Source organism: Hippoglossus hippoglossus, chromosome 8, assembly GCF_009819705.1.
Source record: "Hippoglossus hippoglossus isolate fHipHip1 chromosome 8, fHipHip1.pri, whole genome shotgun sequence".
Lineage (NCBI taxonomy): Eukaryota > Metazoa > Chordata > Actinopteri > Pleuronectiformes > Pleuronectidae > Hippoglossus > Hippoglossus hippoglossus.
Window position 1 is genome coordinate 14,707,005 of NC_047158.1, and position 17,445 is coordinate 14,724,449.

General features: G+C 44.1%; 5 protein-coding genes across 7 annotated transcripts; 2 read left to right on the plus strand and 3 right to left on the minus strand.

The window, feature by feature from the left end:
• Nucleotides 1–441: 441 nt before the first annotated feature.
• Nucleotides 442–3,803, minus strand: vac14 (vac14 homolog (S. cerevisiae)). Its single transcript, XM_034593801.1, has one exon. It carries the CDS (start codon nucleotides 3,654–3,656, stop codon nucleotides 1,284–1,286), a length of 2,373 nt encoding a protein of 790 aa, XP_034449692.1. The 5' UTR covers nucleotides 3,657–3,803; the 3' UTR covers nucleotides 442–1,283.
• A 91-nt stretch (nucleotides 3,804–3,894) lies between these two features.
• On the plus strand, nucleotides 3,895–7,068 carry LOC117766609 (zinc finger and BTB domain-containing protein 49-like). 3 transcript variants are annotated; one of them, XM_034593817.1, is made up of 6 exons: nucleotides 3,895–3,948; nucleotides 3,979–4,265; nucleotides 4,646–4,761; nucleotides 5,620–5,713; nucleotides 5,798–6,005; nucleotides 6,042–7,068. In XM_034593817.1, the coding sequence occupies exons 2-6, from the start codon at nucleotides 3,989–3,991 to the stop codon at nucleotides 6,682–6,684; spliced, it is 1,338 nt and encodes a 445-aa protein (XP_034449708.1). In that variant the 5' UTR covers nucleotides 3,895–3,948; nucleotides 3,979–3,988; the 3' UTR covers nucleotides 6,685–7,068. The 3 variants fall into 3 exon arrangements, with proteins under 3 accessions (XP_034449708.1, XP_034449710.1, XP_034449709.1); XM_034593819.1 differs by having other exon boundaries at nucleotides 5,798–5,997; nucleotides 6,043–7,068; XM_034593818.1 differs by having other exon boundaries at nucleotides 5,801–6,005.
• On the minus strand, nucleotides 6,884–10,660 carry LOC117766610 (gastrula zinc finger protein xFG20-1-like). The gene is made up of 4 exons (XM_034593820.1): nucleotides 10,290–10,660; nucleotides 8,980–9,116; nucleotides 8,760–8,865; nucleotides 6,884–8,678 (listed from the first exon to the last, which is right to left on the minus strand). Exons 1-4 carry the CDS (start codon nucleotides 10,549–10,551, stop codon nucleotides 8,065–8,067), a joined length of 1,119 nt encoding a protein of 372 aa, XP_034449711.1. The 5' UTR covers nucleotides 10,552–10,660; the 3' UTR covers nucleotides 6,884–8,064.
• Nucleotides 10,661–11,666: 1,006 nt separating this feature from the next.
• Nucleotides 11,667–13,639, minus strand: LOC117766612 (zinc finger and SCAN domain-containing protein 5C-like). Its single transcript, XM_034593824.1, has 4 exons — nucleotides 13,190–13,639; nucleotides 13,017–13,098; nucleotides 12,832–12,928; nucleotides 11,667–12,431 (listed from the first exon to the last, which is right to left on the minus strand). Exons 1-4 carry the CDS (start codon nucleotides 13,486–13,488, stop codon nucleotides 11,740–11,742), a joined length of 1,170 nt encoding a protein of 389 aa, XP_034449715.1. The 5' UTR covers nucleotides 13,489–13,639; the 3' UTR covers nucleotides 11,667–11,739.
• Nucleotides 13,640–14,342: 703 nt separating this feature from the next.
• pgls (6-phosphogluconolactonase) lies at nucleotides 14,343–17,221 on the plus strand. Its single transcript, XM_034593839.1, has 6 exons — nucleotides 14,343–14,480; nucleotides 14,831–15,117; nucleotides 15,196–15,303; nucleotides 15,961–16,062; nucleotides 16,302–16,442; nucleotides 16,849–17,221. Exons 2-6 carry the CDS (start codon nucleotides 14,854–14,856, stop codon nucleotides 16,993–16,995), a joined length of 762 nt encoding a protein of 253 aa, XP_034449730.1. The 5' UTR covers nucleotides 14,343–14,480; nucleotides 14,831–14,853; the 3' UTR covers nucleotides 16,996–17,221.
• The last annotated feature ends 224 nt before the right edge of the window (nucleotides 17,222–17,445 follow it).

Here is a 17,445-nt window from a genome sequence, read left to right on the forward strand (position 1 = left end):
GTGAAAGATTATATTTCTTTACAATTAAATATGTACAAGCAAACTTTTTAAAGTCTGCTGCTTGAATACAACCATTCATTCGCTTCAATAAAGTCTAGTGTTTAACATTGAATCACAGCACAAACCCAAACAAAATGATCAAAATGCATTAACACATTTAAACGCAAAGTAAGACTGACTAAATTTCAAGCCTGGTGTACAATAAGCAAAATTTCTATAATATAATCAAGTGCAAAATATTGATTAAAACATTTCAAAAGGCTTCAGGTTCTAACCGAAGAAAAGGAAGCGGTTTCTTCTTTTCCTCCCTCAACCATCATTTCTAAATACACAGGTTTTGTGTAATACATGGACATGGAAAAGGAAGTATGATTTCAAACATGTGGTCCACTTTAATAATTTCCACACAAGAATGACAGAAGTGCGATTTTTGTTTTTAAAAAGGAGTGCAAGACAAACAGACACTGCACAAACAAGAGACAGATACAAATCCGCTGAAGATTATATAAGAACGCAGGTGAAATAAAAGCTTCGGAGGTGTGTCAAGTCAAGATCAACTGCAATAACAAAGAAATGACAAAGAGGTGGAACAGTACGGGTCTATCCAGAGTTTATACCAGCAAACAGTCACCCACAGCTTCCAGAGTTCACCTCGGTTGAGCTGTGTGCAGACGTCTTTCCTGGCTGTCATGAGATTAAGGCAACAAAGAGTTCATGCTCTATTTGTACTGCTCAGAAGGAAACACCGTGTAAATACTGTGGTTCATGTGGAGAGCAAATGAAAACAAGTGTAATATTTAACATTAACATGCATGAAAGTTTCACTTGAAATACTGTGAACATTTCATTTTTGCTGGGGAAAAAAATCCTCGGCAGCTGACAGAGCAGGATTATAACTCGGGATATGACCACATCCTCCCCACCACCGGTTGTGATGTAAGCGATTTTATGTACATTCTTTGAGTCTTCACATTAAGTACAATCTGACGAGTATTAAATCTGTTTCCTGTTTTAAATGTATCTTACTTATGTTACATAATCTTTCCCTCTTTATTAGCAAAGAAATGTTCAAACATAAGAGATGTTTATTGAAAATTTATTGTATATCCAGTGCTTCTCTGATAAGACAGTTTTTAAAATTGTACTCACTTAATACTTTTTGGCTTCATTAGCATCTTTCAGTACAACTAGATATATGTCCTAACATAATTTCCTTCACCCTTCTATTACTGTTCTCAATGACCTGAGGCACAATGACACAATGACACAATGGCACAATGACTTCACATCAGCTTCCTGTCAGGGTGGTCCGAGGCACGTCCAGAGCGCTGGTGTCGCACCTCCAGATGTTTGCTCTGGACGCGGTCGAAATGCTGGAGCAGCTCGTTGTAATCCATCTGAGCGTGTGAGGCACGTTTGGATGCCGTTTGCTGTTTAGAGTCCATGTACCTGGACTCGTCCACAGTCCTCATGAGCTCTGGGTTAGGGACGCAGCGCAAGCGGTGGGAGAGCAGCTGGAAGGCCTGGCTCTGTGGCAGCAGCATCAGCAGACCATACAGTGCCTTGATCAGATAAGGGTTGTTCTCCACGTCCAGCAGCTGCAGGCGCAGGTAGGTGAAAATGGGGCTTTCTATGAGCTGTACAAGTTTGTCCACCTCCATCAGGAAGTCTACCGTCACTTCTAGATCTCCAAACTTCTGGATGAGATCGTAGGCGTGTTTGTAGTTCTGTGTGAGGAAGCAGAGCGACACAGTGGCCACGGGGTTGTGGCACCAGGAACGATAGAGGCAGCAAAACAGAGCGCAGCTCTCCTGAGTGCGCAGGTCTTTCAGCTGGTTGCGTAACTGGAAGAGCTCGGCAGAGGTGAGCAGGATGGTGTTGAGCGTCTGAACCATAGTGGAGGCAAATTTGAGGTCCTCCTCCTTCAACAAGATGTCAGCCATGGAGTGGAAGATGTTCTCTGCATGAAGCAGCAAACACAGCTGCCTGATGATGAAAGCTCCTCTGTTCTCCAGAAGCTTCCTCTCTTGACTCAAGCGTTTCAGCAGGTTGATCATGAACTTGTAAAAATAGGAGTTCATACTGGGAGTGGAGGGGGAGGAGTCCACTGCTTTGGAACCCGTGCTGTGCTGCTGTACAGCTTTGGCTCCGTCTGGGACCTTGAGCACCAGTTTGCTGTCGGTGCCGTCGCAGACGCCTGCTTGGTCCATTTGGCCGGCAGGAGATGATGCAATCTCAGCTAACACCTCCAGATCTTTCAGGATCACCTCATCAGACTCATCAGACAGTGTTTTCAGCAGCATGGGAAACAAGCTGTCTGTGTGGCGGAACATTTTGCGCGGTGTCTTGATGTAGAGGTGGTAGAGCCATTTGAGCACGGCGATACGGGTCATCATGCCAGTGGAGGAGTCGTGGAGGTGACGGTCCAACACCTGAACAATTCCATCCAGGTCCAGTGTCACCTGAGGCCGTTCGGCACTCGCAGGAGTAAAGAAGCTGATATTACTGAAACCAACAGATTCTTGCGACGCATTCAGCATATCATTGCTGTCTGCCTCCATCTTGGGCTGTCCGTCTTCCCTGGCCGGCGACTCCGTGCTTCCACTTTTCTCCTCCTCCTCATCCTCGTCGTCCTCAGCAGTCACCAGCTTCATCAGACTGTGGTTACAGGCGCTGGCCGCTTCTTTGGTGTTCTTCTTTCTGTCGTCGTAGGACAGGCACGGCAGCACGGCAGTTAGGATGCCAGAGGTGTAGGGGAGCACCACTCTGCCCGCGAGCTGGATAAACTCTCTCATCCAGGTCATGGCCGTGAGCTGGATCAGGTCGTTTGAGAGTTTGGTCTCATCAGCGACCTGGCAGTGGATCACCAAGATGTTGGCCATCTCTGCAAATTTCACGCTGGATGGAGTCTTTTTGATCTCCTTCAGAAACTCCCCCAGCACCACCTCACACGTCCTGCGGATCTCCTTGCTGTTGTCTCCCAGGATCTGGAAGAGCCCGTCCAGGATTTCGGGGAGGTAGTCCAACAGGTTGATATCTGGCACGGTCTCCAGGACGTGGATCCAGGAGATGATGAACTGCCTGGCGTACTGGTTATTGGAGTAGATCCTCTCCCTCAGCAGCGGGACGAACGCCACCAGGTCGAACTTGTTGCTCTCCGTCACTATGTCCTTCAGCAGTCTGTCCAGGAGCTCTGATCCGCTTTTCACATTGGGATCCGGATCTGCTGCGAGCTTGCTGAGGCCATCGAAGAGCAGGTTGAAGTGGGGCAGCACGGCCCCCCTGGCCACTTTGACTATGTTATAGAGGGCCTCGCATGCATAGTAGCGCAGGCGGCTGTCTGAGTCATTGAAACACGTGAGCACGGGCTCGATGAGCTCCTTCAGATACAGACCCGAGTCCTTACCGAGGGCGATGGAGCAGGCGGCCAGTCCGATCAGACCCCCCTTGCGGCTGTGGGGGTGCTGCGAGAGGGCAAACTCCGACGCCAGGATCTGGATGACATGTCGGATCTGTGTGGAGTTGTTCTGAGCCACGAACTCCCGGACCAGCTTCTCGATCTCCAAAGCGGCGACTTTCCTCTTCTCGTACAGTTTGTCGTTCAGAGCCCGCACGATGTTGGGCGTCAGCGGAGCGAAGTCCTTCTCCGGGTTCATGATGGCGGCGGCGGTCACAAATGTAAACCTGCTATGAAGCGAGACGGAGCTGTTGACATTTACTTAACATCTAACGGAGAGGAGACATCCGTTTCAATGGCCAAACCAGGAAGTTTTGTAATACGACGCAGCTGACCGGTGGCATCCGCCGGAAGTCCTTCCGGTTGCTACGTGTATTTGTGTCCCTCTTCGCGGAGAACCATTAGCTCCAGCTAGCTTAAGTGGCAACAGCTATTGCGCGTTTTCATTTTTATGCCAACCAGCTTTTTTTTTATCATAATACAATTTAATCCTACGTGTTTCTCCGGCTGGCGAGGAGGCTCGTCGCAGCTATGGCGAGCCGCCTCCCTCTGCACTCTCAGCTCTGCTCCATCATGGAGACGATGGCCAGGTCTGCCCTGGGTCAGATCAGCAAGCTGGTGGACGAGGACTCGGCCGAGCTGCAGCTCGAGGTGTCCCGGCTCCTGTTCGCCAATTCCGCGCTGGCGGAGAAAGTAAATCGGCTGGAGAGCGACCTGAGCACCGTGAGAAGCGACGCCCCCAACTCGTGTAAAAGTTCCCGCACCGTGGGTGTTCAGACCGTCCGCCACAGTGGTGGAGAGCCTCAGGGTAACTGTCGTCTTCCACTAGCTCAGGTTGGGTCCTTGTACCTTGCCACAAAGTGATCCTCCTGCAGGAAGTGGTCGATATTTAGTTGAAAAGTGACTTATAAGAGTTGTGTTGCACTTTGAGTACATTTAAACTTTAGGGAATGGAGTGAAATAATGCAGAATCATATAGATACTTGCTTTATAATGAATACATGTATATAAATCATGCTAAAAATGAACAAGTCAAATAAAAGGTGAAAGGAAAATGATAAAAAAAACACAGAAAACAAATAAACGGGGCAATAAAGCTTTAAGATCAGCTGCTGATGGACGAACACTTTTTGGCACCTGTTTTGCTTCGATGTGAACTGGTGTGTCTTCTCTGTTTAAACTTCTCAGAGTCTGGGTGCCCCACCATAGAAGCGATCTTTGGGAAAGACTGGTGCATGAGTCTGTGGAAAGACAGAGACCCGTATCATCCGGACACAGTCACAGACTCACCAACATGTGATAAGGTATGAGTATGAGTAATAAACAACTGTGTTCAAGATATGCAGGCTTTAGTAGTCTACTGTTAAACCTACAATACATCAACAACATCCAAGGTTTTCCTATGGGAAGTCCATGTATAGATATGACACTATATCGATGCCAGCATGGTTGATGCTTGTTATTTTATATTATACTAGTAATATACATTTGCCAGTTAAAAGCAGCCCACTTATTAATAACAATGGGGGATTGTTACGCATCTAAACAAAACACAAACGTCACACTGAGTGCTGCACCTTTAGCTACATCCTCAAACTTATTTGACTTATATTTAACTTGTAAAATTACAAAGGGCTTATCATCAGATTTTAAAAGTTGGGACCAGAGGAGTTTTTTTTTTTATCCTATTAAAGGTTCAGTGTGTACGATTTAGGTGAAAGGATTCTATTGGCAGTAATTGAATATAAAATAATCCTAGTGATGTTTTTCACTAGTGTGTTTCATCTAAACTGTACAAATTGTTGTTTTCTTTACCCTAGAATGGGCCTTTTATATGTAAATACTTTATATTTACATAGGTAGCAGATCCTCCACGGAGTCCACCATGTTCTTTACAGTAGCCCAAACTGGACACACTTAACACCTTTTGAGTTTTTATGGCAACTGAGGGTTACCACAGGTTCTCTTTCATGTATGGAAGGGGAGAGTGAGGTGAGGGGTGTTCCGCTGCAACATGACACTTCACCACTAGATGTCACTAGATTCTACACACTGAACCTTTCATTATTGACTTAACCTGATTAATCATTTCAACTCTCATCACAGAAAATGTTGGCGTATTAAACTACAGTTCAACAGCTGGACTTTTTCTATATTGACAGTCTGTGGCAACGATATCTGGCCAAATTACAAAAAGTGAGGATTCTGTGGAGGGTGCTGTCAGCAGCTGCCAGCAGGAAACGCTGAGTACAGAGGGTAAGACTGTACAGTGTTGGCACTAAGGAGCACACACACGATGAGATGATTTGTCAGCGTTTGTTTTTGTGTATTTCTATGCAGCAGGACATGAAGAAAGTACAGCTGTGGAACCAGAGCAGCTGTCATTGGGTTACTCGGCTGATGGCAGCACTTGCACGCTGTCAGTTGATCAGGAAGGGGAACAGGTCGAGTCTGCAGCTGCTATTGAAAAACCATCCATGCAGCTGATTTCCATCAACGACACAGAGGAAGCCTTCAGCACTTTTATCATTCCAATCGAAGATGACGACGACTGCGACGACGACGACTGCGACGACGACGACTGCGACGACGACGACGTACAGTTTGTTCAAGAAAGTCAGCAGGAGCCTCCTATGAACGCTGCTGCGAGTGGGCCCAGCAACAACAAGCTGCAGATATTACCAACTGACAACACTGAAAACAGCACGGCTGTGGAAAAAGATTCACAAGAAAACCTTACTATGCCTAATGTAGCAACTGTCGGAGCTCCAAAAAAACAAAAATTCACATGCACAATATGCAGCAGGACATTTTACCACAAGGGCACTCTGACGTGCCACATGAAATCACACAAGTCCAACTTCTGTAGCATTTGTAAGCAGCATTTCCATCACAAGACCAAGTACAAGTCGCACACCTGCGTGCCTCCACTTCCTTCTAAGACGGTCAGCAAGTCTTGCCAGTTGTGCGGGAAGAGCTTTGCAAACCCATCGGCTCTGAGGATTCACTATGTGGTCCACACAGGGGAGAAACCCCACAAGTGCAGCTTATGTGGAAAGAGGTTCACCCAGAAAGGCAATCTAAAATGTCACTTACGCATCCACACTGGAGAGAAACGGTTCCGCTGCGGTAAATGTGGAAAGACATTCACGCAAAAGGTGAACCTCAACCAACATATGATGGCACACAAAAATCCTGATGTCGGGGGAGACAAGCCTGTAGCTTGAGGACATCTTTAGAACTTGGCTGAAACCTGTCAGTGACTGATTGTACTTTTATTTATTTAAATGCAGAATAGTACTGCTCACATTGACGTTAGGGTAGTTAATGTTATTTTTAGTAGCAGGAGTATGAAGCAAATGTTCTGTTTCATACTCACTTTTATTTACCCTTTTTCGAAGTTCAGCATCTTAGTTGTTGTTACTTTCTTTAGAATAAAGAACAGTCACATTTGTTCACTTTGAGATTCAAATGTTTATTGATAGAACTCTTTTTTTTTAAGTATTTTTGCCTTGAATATAATCTTCCACTTTGGCAGTTTGGAGGGCTTTGAAAGGGGCATGCAGGTGTGAGTGAAATAAAAAAAGACATCCCTCTTGGGTTCAGAGAATCCATTTAGTGTGTCAGCGTGGTGTGTTCCAAGGGAATCGTATCCGGAGTCATACCCAAAATCAACTAATTGCTCTGTGTAGAGGATGACGGCTCTGATGAGGATCTTTCAATGGAAAGTACAGAATAAAATATAATTTCTTGGTTAACATTTAAGAGACTGAACATTGACAACACTTGTGTCTCCGCCATAAAAACACATTTCAGAACAGTAACACCTCTCAGACCTGAACAATGAATACAAATCTTAAAAATATGTTGCCAACACAGAACATTTCATGTCATAAACAGTCATGTTATTCAAAGCAATCGGCTTATCGACTCTCTCCACTGATAAATGCCAATAAATGAAGCGTGGCATGTGGTGAATACAAAGCAGAGTTGAGGCATGGGCAATGAAGCAAACTGAGGAAGTTGTTTTACTCCAACCTTGTTGTGAAGAGGTAGTTTTAAAGGTTTATGCTACATGTGTGCAAACTGAGCACTTGTCCAAAGCTATTTTGGCATCAACACAGGCCTTTTGTGGTCTGATGGACAGTATAACACTGAGGTATATATGTATATGTAACACATTTCGCCAGTCATAAGACAACATGCATGGGCAAAATGGGAAATATTTTTGGATCAGAAAAATGTGTCTCATCTAAGCTGATAATAAGCGTATTGTGAAATTGACTTTAAAACGATTTGATGAGGGGATCGTACAAATTGACAACGACCCCCCCCCCCAGACCAAGAATCCCACCAAATCAAATGATACACTAAAAGGGATAAATATTATCTATACCCTCATTTTGCTGCTGCAGCATTTCCTATGTAAGTAGAACTAAAAACACCAAACAAGCTACAATTTACAGCAGCACTTTGATTTAAAATGGGGTATTTGAAATCTCCCTATATACATACTGGCACATGCTGAACCACTGTGAGCACAACCGAAAGCACCGCTCATCACAGTTAGACATCTTACCAAAACAACCACGGGGTTGTTTGACAGGTCAAGTGAAACACTGGTGGTGATTTAAGCCGTACTTGTATGCGTAACACTTTCCACAATCCACACAACTGTAAGGCTTTTCACCGGTGTGTGTCCGAAGATGTATGTTCAGAGAGCTTTTCTGGGAAAAGCTCTTGCCACAGTTTGGGCAGCTGTACGGCTTCTCCCCCGAGTGCACGCGCTGGTGCAGTTTCAGGTACGTTTTCTGAGCGAATCGCTTCCCGCACACGGAGCAGCTGAACGGCTTCTCACCGGAGTGGCGCCTGATGTGGACTTTTAAACTGCTTAAATAGTTGAACAGTTTCCCACAGAATAAGCACTCGAACCGTTTTGTTGGCTTTAATTGTTTCGGCTGAATCATGAGTTCTTTCGTTGTGTTCATGTGGATATCGTTGGTATAGTCAGAGTATTCGGCGGTGGCTGAAGGAGGATTTGTGTTGTCGGCCAGAGTGCTCATTGTCGCGTCATCTATTAACTTGTCCATGATTGTCGGATGCGTGCGTTGTAGTGTTTGACTGTCGGCCGTCATCGGAAAGTTGTTTAATTCCCCCGGGTGAAGCTCCAGCTCATCGACAGACCTATGAAGCATGGTGTCCTCCTCAAACATCCCGACAACTGTAAAATGAGATTAAATGTGGTTATATCACAGCAACTTCAGGGATTACAATTATTTGTTTTGTCCTTTTATTATCTTACTTTTTCTGCTATCTGTGAAAGTCATCTGCTGACCAATGGGATGATCATCGTATATCTCCTCCTTGACGAAGATGGTATCAGGCTCTCTCTCCGTCAGGTCTATTGCCTGCCAGTGAGACAGGTGACAAACAGCTTTGTAAATAAAAGTAACTCAATCATTTCAGTTCAGAAAGAATAGATCATTAAAAATTGAAAACCTGTTGCTAAATGATTTACTAACCGGTACTCCCATGCTTGTCATAGCAGGAGGTTCCATTGTTTCTTTTCTGTGAGAGGGGAGTTTCTCTTCTCTCCAAAAGTCCATACACCAGTCCTTCCCAAAAACTCCATCGATGGCCGGAGCAGGTTGCTGATGTTCTGGAGGACGAAGCAGATATGAACTTGAGATCTCCAACATAATCCCAGTGGAAATACACGTTTTTACACCTTCAGAGAAGTCTTTTTCATTGAGACTGAATTTGAAGGGCTACGAATGAAGATCAACACTTCGGCCAAAACAGCGCTACAATAAATTCTACATTCAGGTTGGTTGACGTTGTTTTAGAGAGGTGGCGATTCGACTCCATGGTCAGTTTGCAGTGCTACTGAACTACATTGCATTTTAAGGGCTATCGTCCAACTCCTTCATATCAATGTGGACGAGATGACAGCTTCCAAAACAAGTGAAGCCATAGCACCTCGATCTCCACCTGGTGGCTGGATGCAGAATTGGTCATTAATCCCGCCACCTCCATGTTAGTGGACGAAACACAGACCAAACTAAAAAGTCAAAGTACACGTTAAATAATTGTTTCTCAAAGATGCTTTCTGTCATTTTGAGCAGTTCTGCTCACGGTATTCTATATTCAAGTTTGTATTTCATGGTAGTTTCGTGTTAATAATATATTTGATGTTGTCAACATGGGGGGTGGATGTCATGATTGACAGCTGAGACTGACTGTTGATTGGTCACTACCACAGTTCGATCCCCCCACTCACTTGTTCCCACACTCTTAATTTTATAGTGGGAGGAAGGGGAGGCGCCATCCATCTTTATATACATGTCTATACATATCTATGGTGCAAGCTCACACCACACCTGTCATCAGTCAACTTTTGTTTTTAAAAATAAACTAGTTTTTTTTTAAAAATCTACTTAAGTTAAATCCAAACACAACAGCATCAGCAACCTTTAAATTATTGTCCCTACATGGATCATATCTGTTTAACTGATGTCACACCATCTTCCTGTGGTCCACCCACGCCCCCCTGCAGTGGTTCACAGCGAGCCCCCCCATGTTGAGAACACAAACAGCTTCACAAACATCCTCCAGAAAACCATGAAACAATCCAAACTTAACATCACACGAGTGGATCTTCAATCACAGGGCTGTTGCATCAGACTCCATTAGCTTTAGCCTGCTGTACTTCATATAACACCAGCGGGGTGTAGCAGCTAGCTAGCCTGTCAAATATAAACTGTCGGCTGACACCTCCACCTCTGGAGCGAGCCCGAGGACCCACTGTGTCCGGGTCTGTGACCGTCCTGACCTGCGGGGAGCCGGCGGCTGACGCTGTTGACATGGGCGGGGAAGGTCGGCGCCTCCCTCGCGGCTCTCAGCTGGACCTCCAGCGAGTAGCACCGCTTCTTCAGCGCCTCGTTCTCCGTCTTGTGCAGCGATATCTCGGCGTGAAGGACGGAGGAGCACTCGTCCGCCAGGCTGCTGATCTCCACCAGAGCCGCCTTGGTCACTTTGTCCAGGATGACGGCGAGCTGCGTCCGAAAGCTCCGGTTCGTGGTGTCGCACATCATCTCGACGGGGAGACGGAATATTTCGAAACTGCTGTTATTTGGGGAGAAAAATGTCCCAGCGCAGCGACGCTGATCCCTGGTCCAATATGTTATAGCTGGACCGCGAGGGATTGTGGGAAATTTGTACATTGCGTTGCGATATTAACGAGGAGCACTTGAAGGCAGCACAGCGTATAGGGAGGGCAGGACAGTTTTATTTATGAAACACGTTTCATACAGTTAGAGGTAAATTCATATAGAATAACACAGAGACAAAACTATTTGAAGAGCAGAAATATTTCAAGCAAAATATAAGATTAAAAAGAGGTAAAAGATTAAAAGAGGTACAAATTTAAGATAAATCTGATTGAATTTTATTTTTATAAGTATAAGTAAGAGACATGGTAAAACTTCAACAGCCCTGTAGAGGTGGGAGAAGTAGAAACCGTTACACAAAGTAGTAATACAACAGTAGTAATGATCAATTAACACTTTCTGTCAAAGTATAATCATATAAGTACAATAATAGTACTTAGATTAAAAGTGCATATTTTTCTAAATGGTCGGTTTCATAATAACATATATTATATTGGAATAAACTTATTGCTGCATCAGTGTCATTCAAAAAATGTACTCAAAATTGTAATGTTACCTGCAAGTAATTATTAAGTGTATAGGATATGATTCTATTAAAATAAATCAATACATTTTGAGCAGTAATAAACCAACAACACAGTCTGAGTAATCAGAGGTGTGTGGGACCACACAATTTGTTGATATACCAGTAAAACCCAAGGCAAGGAAGGCCAGTATAGCTTGAGCAGCACCTTCCTCCATTGTTTCCCAGCAGTTGATACGGAAGGAGCAAATTTTATTGTGAATCAATTTTCTGGCATTTGGAATATTGCAACCTTAACTGTTTTTTACATATTTATTATTGACAGATGAGAGTGATTCACTTATTTGTTTGGTCCTCAGGGTCAGTTCAGAAAAGGTGTTTTCCTACTGTCGAGTGTGTATTTGTGTAATGTAGCAAAATATCAGGTTTCAATTGAGATATGAAAGGAAAGCAGCAGAAAATAAGTTCTTACACTTTTAAAAAATCACGTTCTTCACAAATGTCTGCCACTCAAATCTGGACCAAAGATAAAACCTTTATTATAAATATGTATTTCAAACAAACAGCTGTGGAAGTTACATTTGACTGTTTTAAGTGGTTCCATTAATTAATGTCGCACTGAATGTTGAAGCAGCAGAATCACAGCCATACATGGTCAAACCAGGATCTAAATGTACCGCAAGGTGTTTTTTCAGATTACAGTTCTTCGTGAAACCCTTGCCACATTTGATACAAACAAAAGGTTTTTCTCCGGTGTGTGTACGCTGATGCATATCAAGAGTGCATTTCTGAATGAAGCCCTTCCCGCAAATTGGACAGCGATACGGCTTCTCCCCAGTGTGTGTGCGCTGGTGTGTGTACAGATGTCCTTTCTGTGCGTATCTCTTTCCACACAGCGTGCACCTGAAGGGTTTCTCTCCTGTGTGACTCCTCTGGTGGATTTCCAGCTGACTAAAGCACCTGAAGCTCTTGCCGCACTGCAGGCAGGCGAACCTCTTTGCACCAGAGTTCCTCAAAGTGTGAATCTTCATATTTCTGAGCACGCTTAAGCTTTGGGAGGCAACGTTTTGAGCGATGCTTTTCCCGGCCTCTAGATTTGATGTGTTTGCAGGGGCGAGCTGTTGATTCCACTGTGTAACCCTCCTCCCTGGTCCAGCGAGGGGCGACTGGGTGTTCATGGTCACAAAGCTTTCAGGGAACACGGGCTGCTGACGCTCTGTGATCGGTTTGTGGCGCTTCATCACATCTGAGCTCCTCTGAGCGTCCGTGACTGCTTTCCTTCCTGTTGACACGAATATGTTGAAATTAGTAATATGACCAACTCAAACCTGAATTCACAAGTTATTCTTCATCATACAAGTGTTGACCCCTTATAACATTGTTTTGGGCAATAAAACATCATCGGTAATGATCACACTATAATTTTATCAATAGCAATATAACATAGGTTTAATGTATATTAATATAATGATTATGCATTGTGCCAGCACAGTAAGAAGATATACCACATAACTGATCTTCCTCAGATTTGTGAAATGTTTTGCTGTTTCTCAAGTTTTAATTATTCTCAGTTTAAAACCACAAATGTCACTCAGGAGTAAAAATCAGTATTTACACTGAAAGAAATTATAATATGACATTAATCGTGATAATTATCAGTAACTTGTACATTTAAAACTCACTGGTTTCACTTGTCCTGTCTTGCTGAGTGTCCCTGGTCTCCACCTCTGAAGGCTCCTCCTTCACCACGATGAGATCAGGCTGCTCTTTCTGTGGAAGCTATTGAGAAAACATTGTACAAAATTGCACCTGTTATAAATGAAGGACTGTATTTAATATAATGTCATTACACTATATGATGAGTTACTTCAGCTGCAGCCTGCTCCTCCTCAACGTGATGCAAACTGCTGATCTCAGTGGAGGAACTTATGCTTTCCCATGGGATCTCACTAGGAGGAAAATACACCTTTGATTAATACACCAGGCAGGATGGCAGCAAAGGACATCGTGGCAAATCTCTACCACCACACAGGAGTTTACCTCTTCATGGCAGGTCTCGTCCTGTCCGGCTCCAGTGCTCTGTTGGCTGGAGCATCCCTCACCACCGTGCACGCTGCTGCCGCCGCCTCCTGCCTGCCCCCCTGTGCGATATAGAGCAGTTTCTCCATCAGCTGCAGTTTCTCGGTGAGGGAGCAGATTTCGTTGCGCCCTCGGGTTATCTCGATTTTCAGCATCTTCGACTCGATCTCCACCAGTTTGCTGATTTCCATTACGGCGGTTTTGGATAACGCGTCCATGATGGAGACGAGCTGCGTCTGGAAGGAGAAGGCGGTCGACATGGTCTTTCTCGAGGTCGATCCTGCGTCGCACGGGACGCGCACGGGACGAGCTGCTTGTCGGTGTTCACTGTTAATATGTAGTTATAATGTCACGCACGAGAGGAGCTGCGTGTGCATGACAGCGAGGTACGCGCGAGGAGTGTGTCAACAAAAACTCAAGTGGTCAGTGGACTGACTGGCGCCCTGCTGCCACCTGCTGGATGGGAGGAATCATAGCAACGATTTACGAAACTACAATATTTAGTTCTATCTTAATCTTTTTTCCCTTTATTTATGTATTTATTAATCTAATTATTAGTCTATGATTTGTAACATATCTCTAAATATACTGAGATATTTTCTAAATTATCTTTTTTTACTTATAAGGAGTGGATAGAGTCGAAATGGGATAAACTAGTTTAGACTCCATTAACCAGAAGGCAGTGCGGTGCTCAAGTAGTGCTCAACATTTATATTATATTATATTATATTATATTATATTATCCGCACTTTTATGTGAATAGATGTTGAATGTTTCTTTCAACTTGACTCCAAACAGATTGAAATTACTTTATTTCTTTGTATTATTATTGGTTTTATATACTTTGGACTTTATTGTGGGGTTTTCTGTTTATTTTTGTAAACTTGCTCTGTACTTGTACTTCTATCTGTAATCACAGTCCTGCACAGAAGTATGTTTATCTTAGAAAAGATTGTTGCTTGTAAGATTTGTATTTTGCAATCGAGAAAGAGTTAAACTTAAACATTAGTCTGTGTTGTGTCACATCGCTCCAAATATACTTAGATGTTTTATAAATAACCTTTTTTTTGTTACTTATTACTAGTGGATCAAACAGTCTGTGTGGGAGATCCTCGACTGACCAGAATGCAGTGCGGTCTTAACACAGAACCTGATTGGCTGGTGAAAACTCGTTCGAGGAAGTGGTGCGTCGAATTACATTAGCCGACTGAAAATCCTCTTCATGACACTCGGCACCTCAGACTCCAACAAGGTAATGACGCTTATTGTTTTTTAACTGATGAGTTTCTGGTCAAATGTCAGGTTTATTTTTCATGTTAACAAATCAGCTCCTCTTCCGGGTATTGCCCAACAAATGGTCAAAGCAATATCCTGTGGTTCGTAGCTTAATCCCCAGTCTCTTGTCTGCACAGCCTCAGCTAGAATAGAGTCAACTTTAGAATAAATGAAATGAATAAGGCTTTAACTTACCAACACACAAGTAGTTTATGTAATGTGTCAGAGGAGAGATGCAACATGAACACTTGCATAACAGACTGTTGAAACTTCCTGTTGAAATGTGTTGCTCAAACACATTTGTTCCCCTGTCTTTCTTCTTCTCAGACATTTCCATTCATTCCGTTGTCATGGCTGACAGAAGAGTTGTGGTCTTCCCCTCCTCAGCGGAGCTTGGTCCAGCGCTGGCCCGTCTGGTGACGTCCCGGGCCGAGAAGGCCATCGCCTCTCGTGGCAGGTTCACCCTGGGCCTCTCTGGAGGAAGCCTCGTGTCCATGCTCGGCAAAGAGCTGCTCGCCCTGCCAGAGCTGGACTGCAGCAAGTGGCTGGCTGGTTTCTGTGACGAGCGACTGGTTCCTTTTGATGATCCCGAGAGCACCTACGGGCTGTACAAGGTACCTGTGCAGGAGTGTGTTTGTGTATTTACGTTGTTCTCTCAGAACAGAATATAACTCCTCTTGCTTCTTTTCCAGAGTAAATTGTTTTCCAAGGTGAACATCCCTGACAGCGGGATCCTAACCATCGATCCCTCTCTGCCCGTCAGTCAGTGCGCTGAGGATTATACCCGCAAACTGAAAGAGGTACGCTCATCTCTTACACGCAGAGCAATGTGTTAAAGATGTAGGTTTTTCCAAGCATCACAGACTTGGAGAACTTGCCAAAGTTATATTTTCTGTGGATTAAGGGTGTCTTATTGTCTTCTGTGTCTCCATGGCTCCCCCCCAAGGCTGACTTGAATAAGATAAGATAAAATAAGATCAGAAATGTCCTCCCTGTGGTACAAAATCCCAACCGAAAACAATAAAAATGTTGTCGATTGCCCATCCCCATCTACATAAGAAAGTTTATAAATAGTATGATACAAAAAAACACATTTCAATGTGTTGTTAAAGTGTTTAATGGATTGTGGGACAAAGTAATGTTTGCTGGCCAGTGATGCCTTCAAGTTGTACCACCCTGCTCAGGCAAATGATACAGAGATCTGAGTTCCGCCAGATCAGGGCTCTGTTGGGCCATACCATCTGTTGCAGGGGGGTTGGGGTTATTGTTATGCATTAGAACAAATATGTGGGTGATCAGATGCCTCCCTGATGGTATTGTTAGTTTGAATCATCTGTAGTTGCCCTGTACTGTTTTGTTACATTTCAATGATCAGTTATTGCTACATATTCCCACAGGGATTGTTCTTTCAGGCTTTAATATTTAACAGTATTTTTTTGCTACTTTCGAACACACAGGCCTTCCCAGATGACGACTTCCCTGTGTTTGACTTGTTACTGCTGGGTATGGGGCCGGACGGACACACCTGTTCTCTCTTCCCAGACCACCCTCTCTTGGAGGTGAGGACTGTACTCCAGTGAATCTGCTTCACATACAGACAATGGATGTTTCTTTATATTCATGCTGTGTATTCGGTGAGAGCCTTGTGTTCTGCACTGTCATGCCTGGTTACATGTCTGTGAGGCTCGTCATATATTTGACACTAACGGTATAATCTTGGTTCTCACAATGGCACTTTCTGACGACTGCTCACATTACACATGATGGATGATTGGGTTTGGGTGTACTTCATACTCAGGAAACCAAGAAGATTGTGGCCCCCATCAGCGACTCTCCCAAACCACCACCGCAGCGCGTAACTATGACTTTTCCAGTGGTCAACGCTGCCCGCTGTGTGGCTTTTGTGTCAACTGGGGGAAGCAAAGCGCCAATTTTAAAGGTAACACTTAGAGACTTCTATTGAACACACACAACTCAAATTCTGAATCTTAAAGCTGCTATTTCCATGACGAGATAAATCAGCTTGAATCAGGTCCAGACAAAGGCGGCATTAAATATGAGATGGAGATAAAAATACAACAATGCAAGAAAAGCCGCTGAACTGGTTTCTGCAGGTTCTATCACAGGAAACACTAGTTGCAGTTTGAAAGATTGAATGGGACCAGGAGAAAGGAGGAAAATAGGAGGAAAAAATGAAGAACAAATATCTTTTCCTTTCCACCAATTCCTACTAAAATTGTAAAATTATTTATGGTTCAGCACTTTTATGACCCTGCAGAAATTTGATTCATACCATTGAATCAACACTGCTGTTGTATTGTAACGCAGTAATTTTCTTCTTGCAGGAAGTGCTGGAGGGTAGAGAGGGTCCGGCGTTCCCAGCAGCCCGCGTCGTCCCAACCAACGGCGAGCTGTTCTGGCTTGTTGATGACCCTGCAGCCGCCTCCCTGACCATCCAGGTAGAGAGGCCGGGCTCAGGGGCCAAACTGTAGAGACTTTTCGACCCTGACGCGAAAAAACCTTGAATGAAGAGGCTGGAAAACCGTGCAGAACATTCCCAGTTTCACATGAAAGTTAAAGGGGGGGGGGACATAGGATATGGAGATGAACAAAGTTGCTTGACGCCTGAGTGTATGAGTGAGTTACTTTAAAGTACTCCACAATGTGTTTTGCTAATTGAAGGTATTGTAACTAGATGTATAGTTTAGCTGTGCTATACACACAAGGGGGAAGTGGAGGCTTGTAGTGCACATAAACTGAGAGTGAACTTGAGTGTGAAACAAACTTTTGAAATTTGAAAGAACATATCTGATGTGCTTTTAATCACATCATATATAAGTAAGCAGAGTATTTCTCAATGTCTTTGGACATATTGGGGGGTGGGGGCATTTTGGTCACTGTGAATTTGAAGAAACTGGATATTCATCTTTGGGGGCTGACTT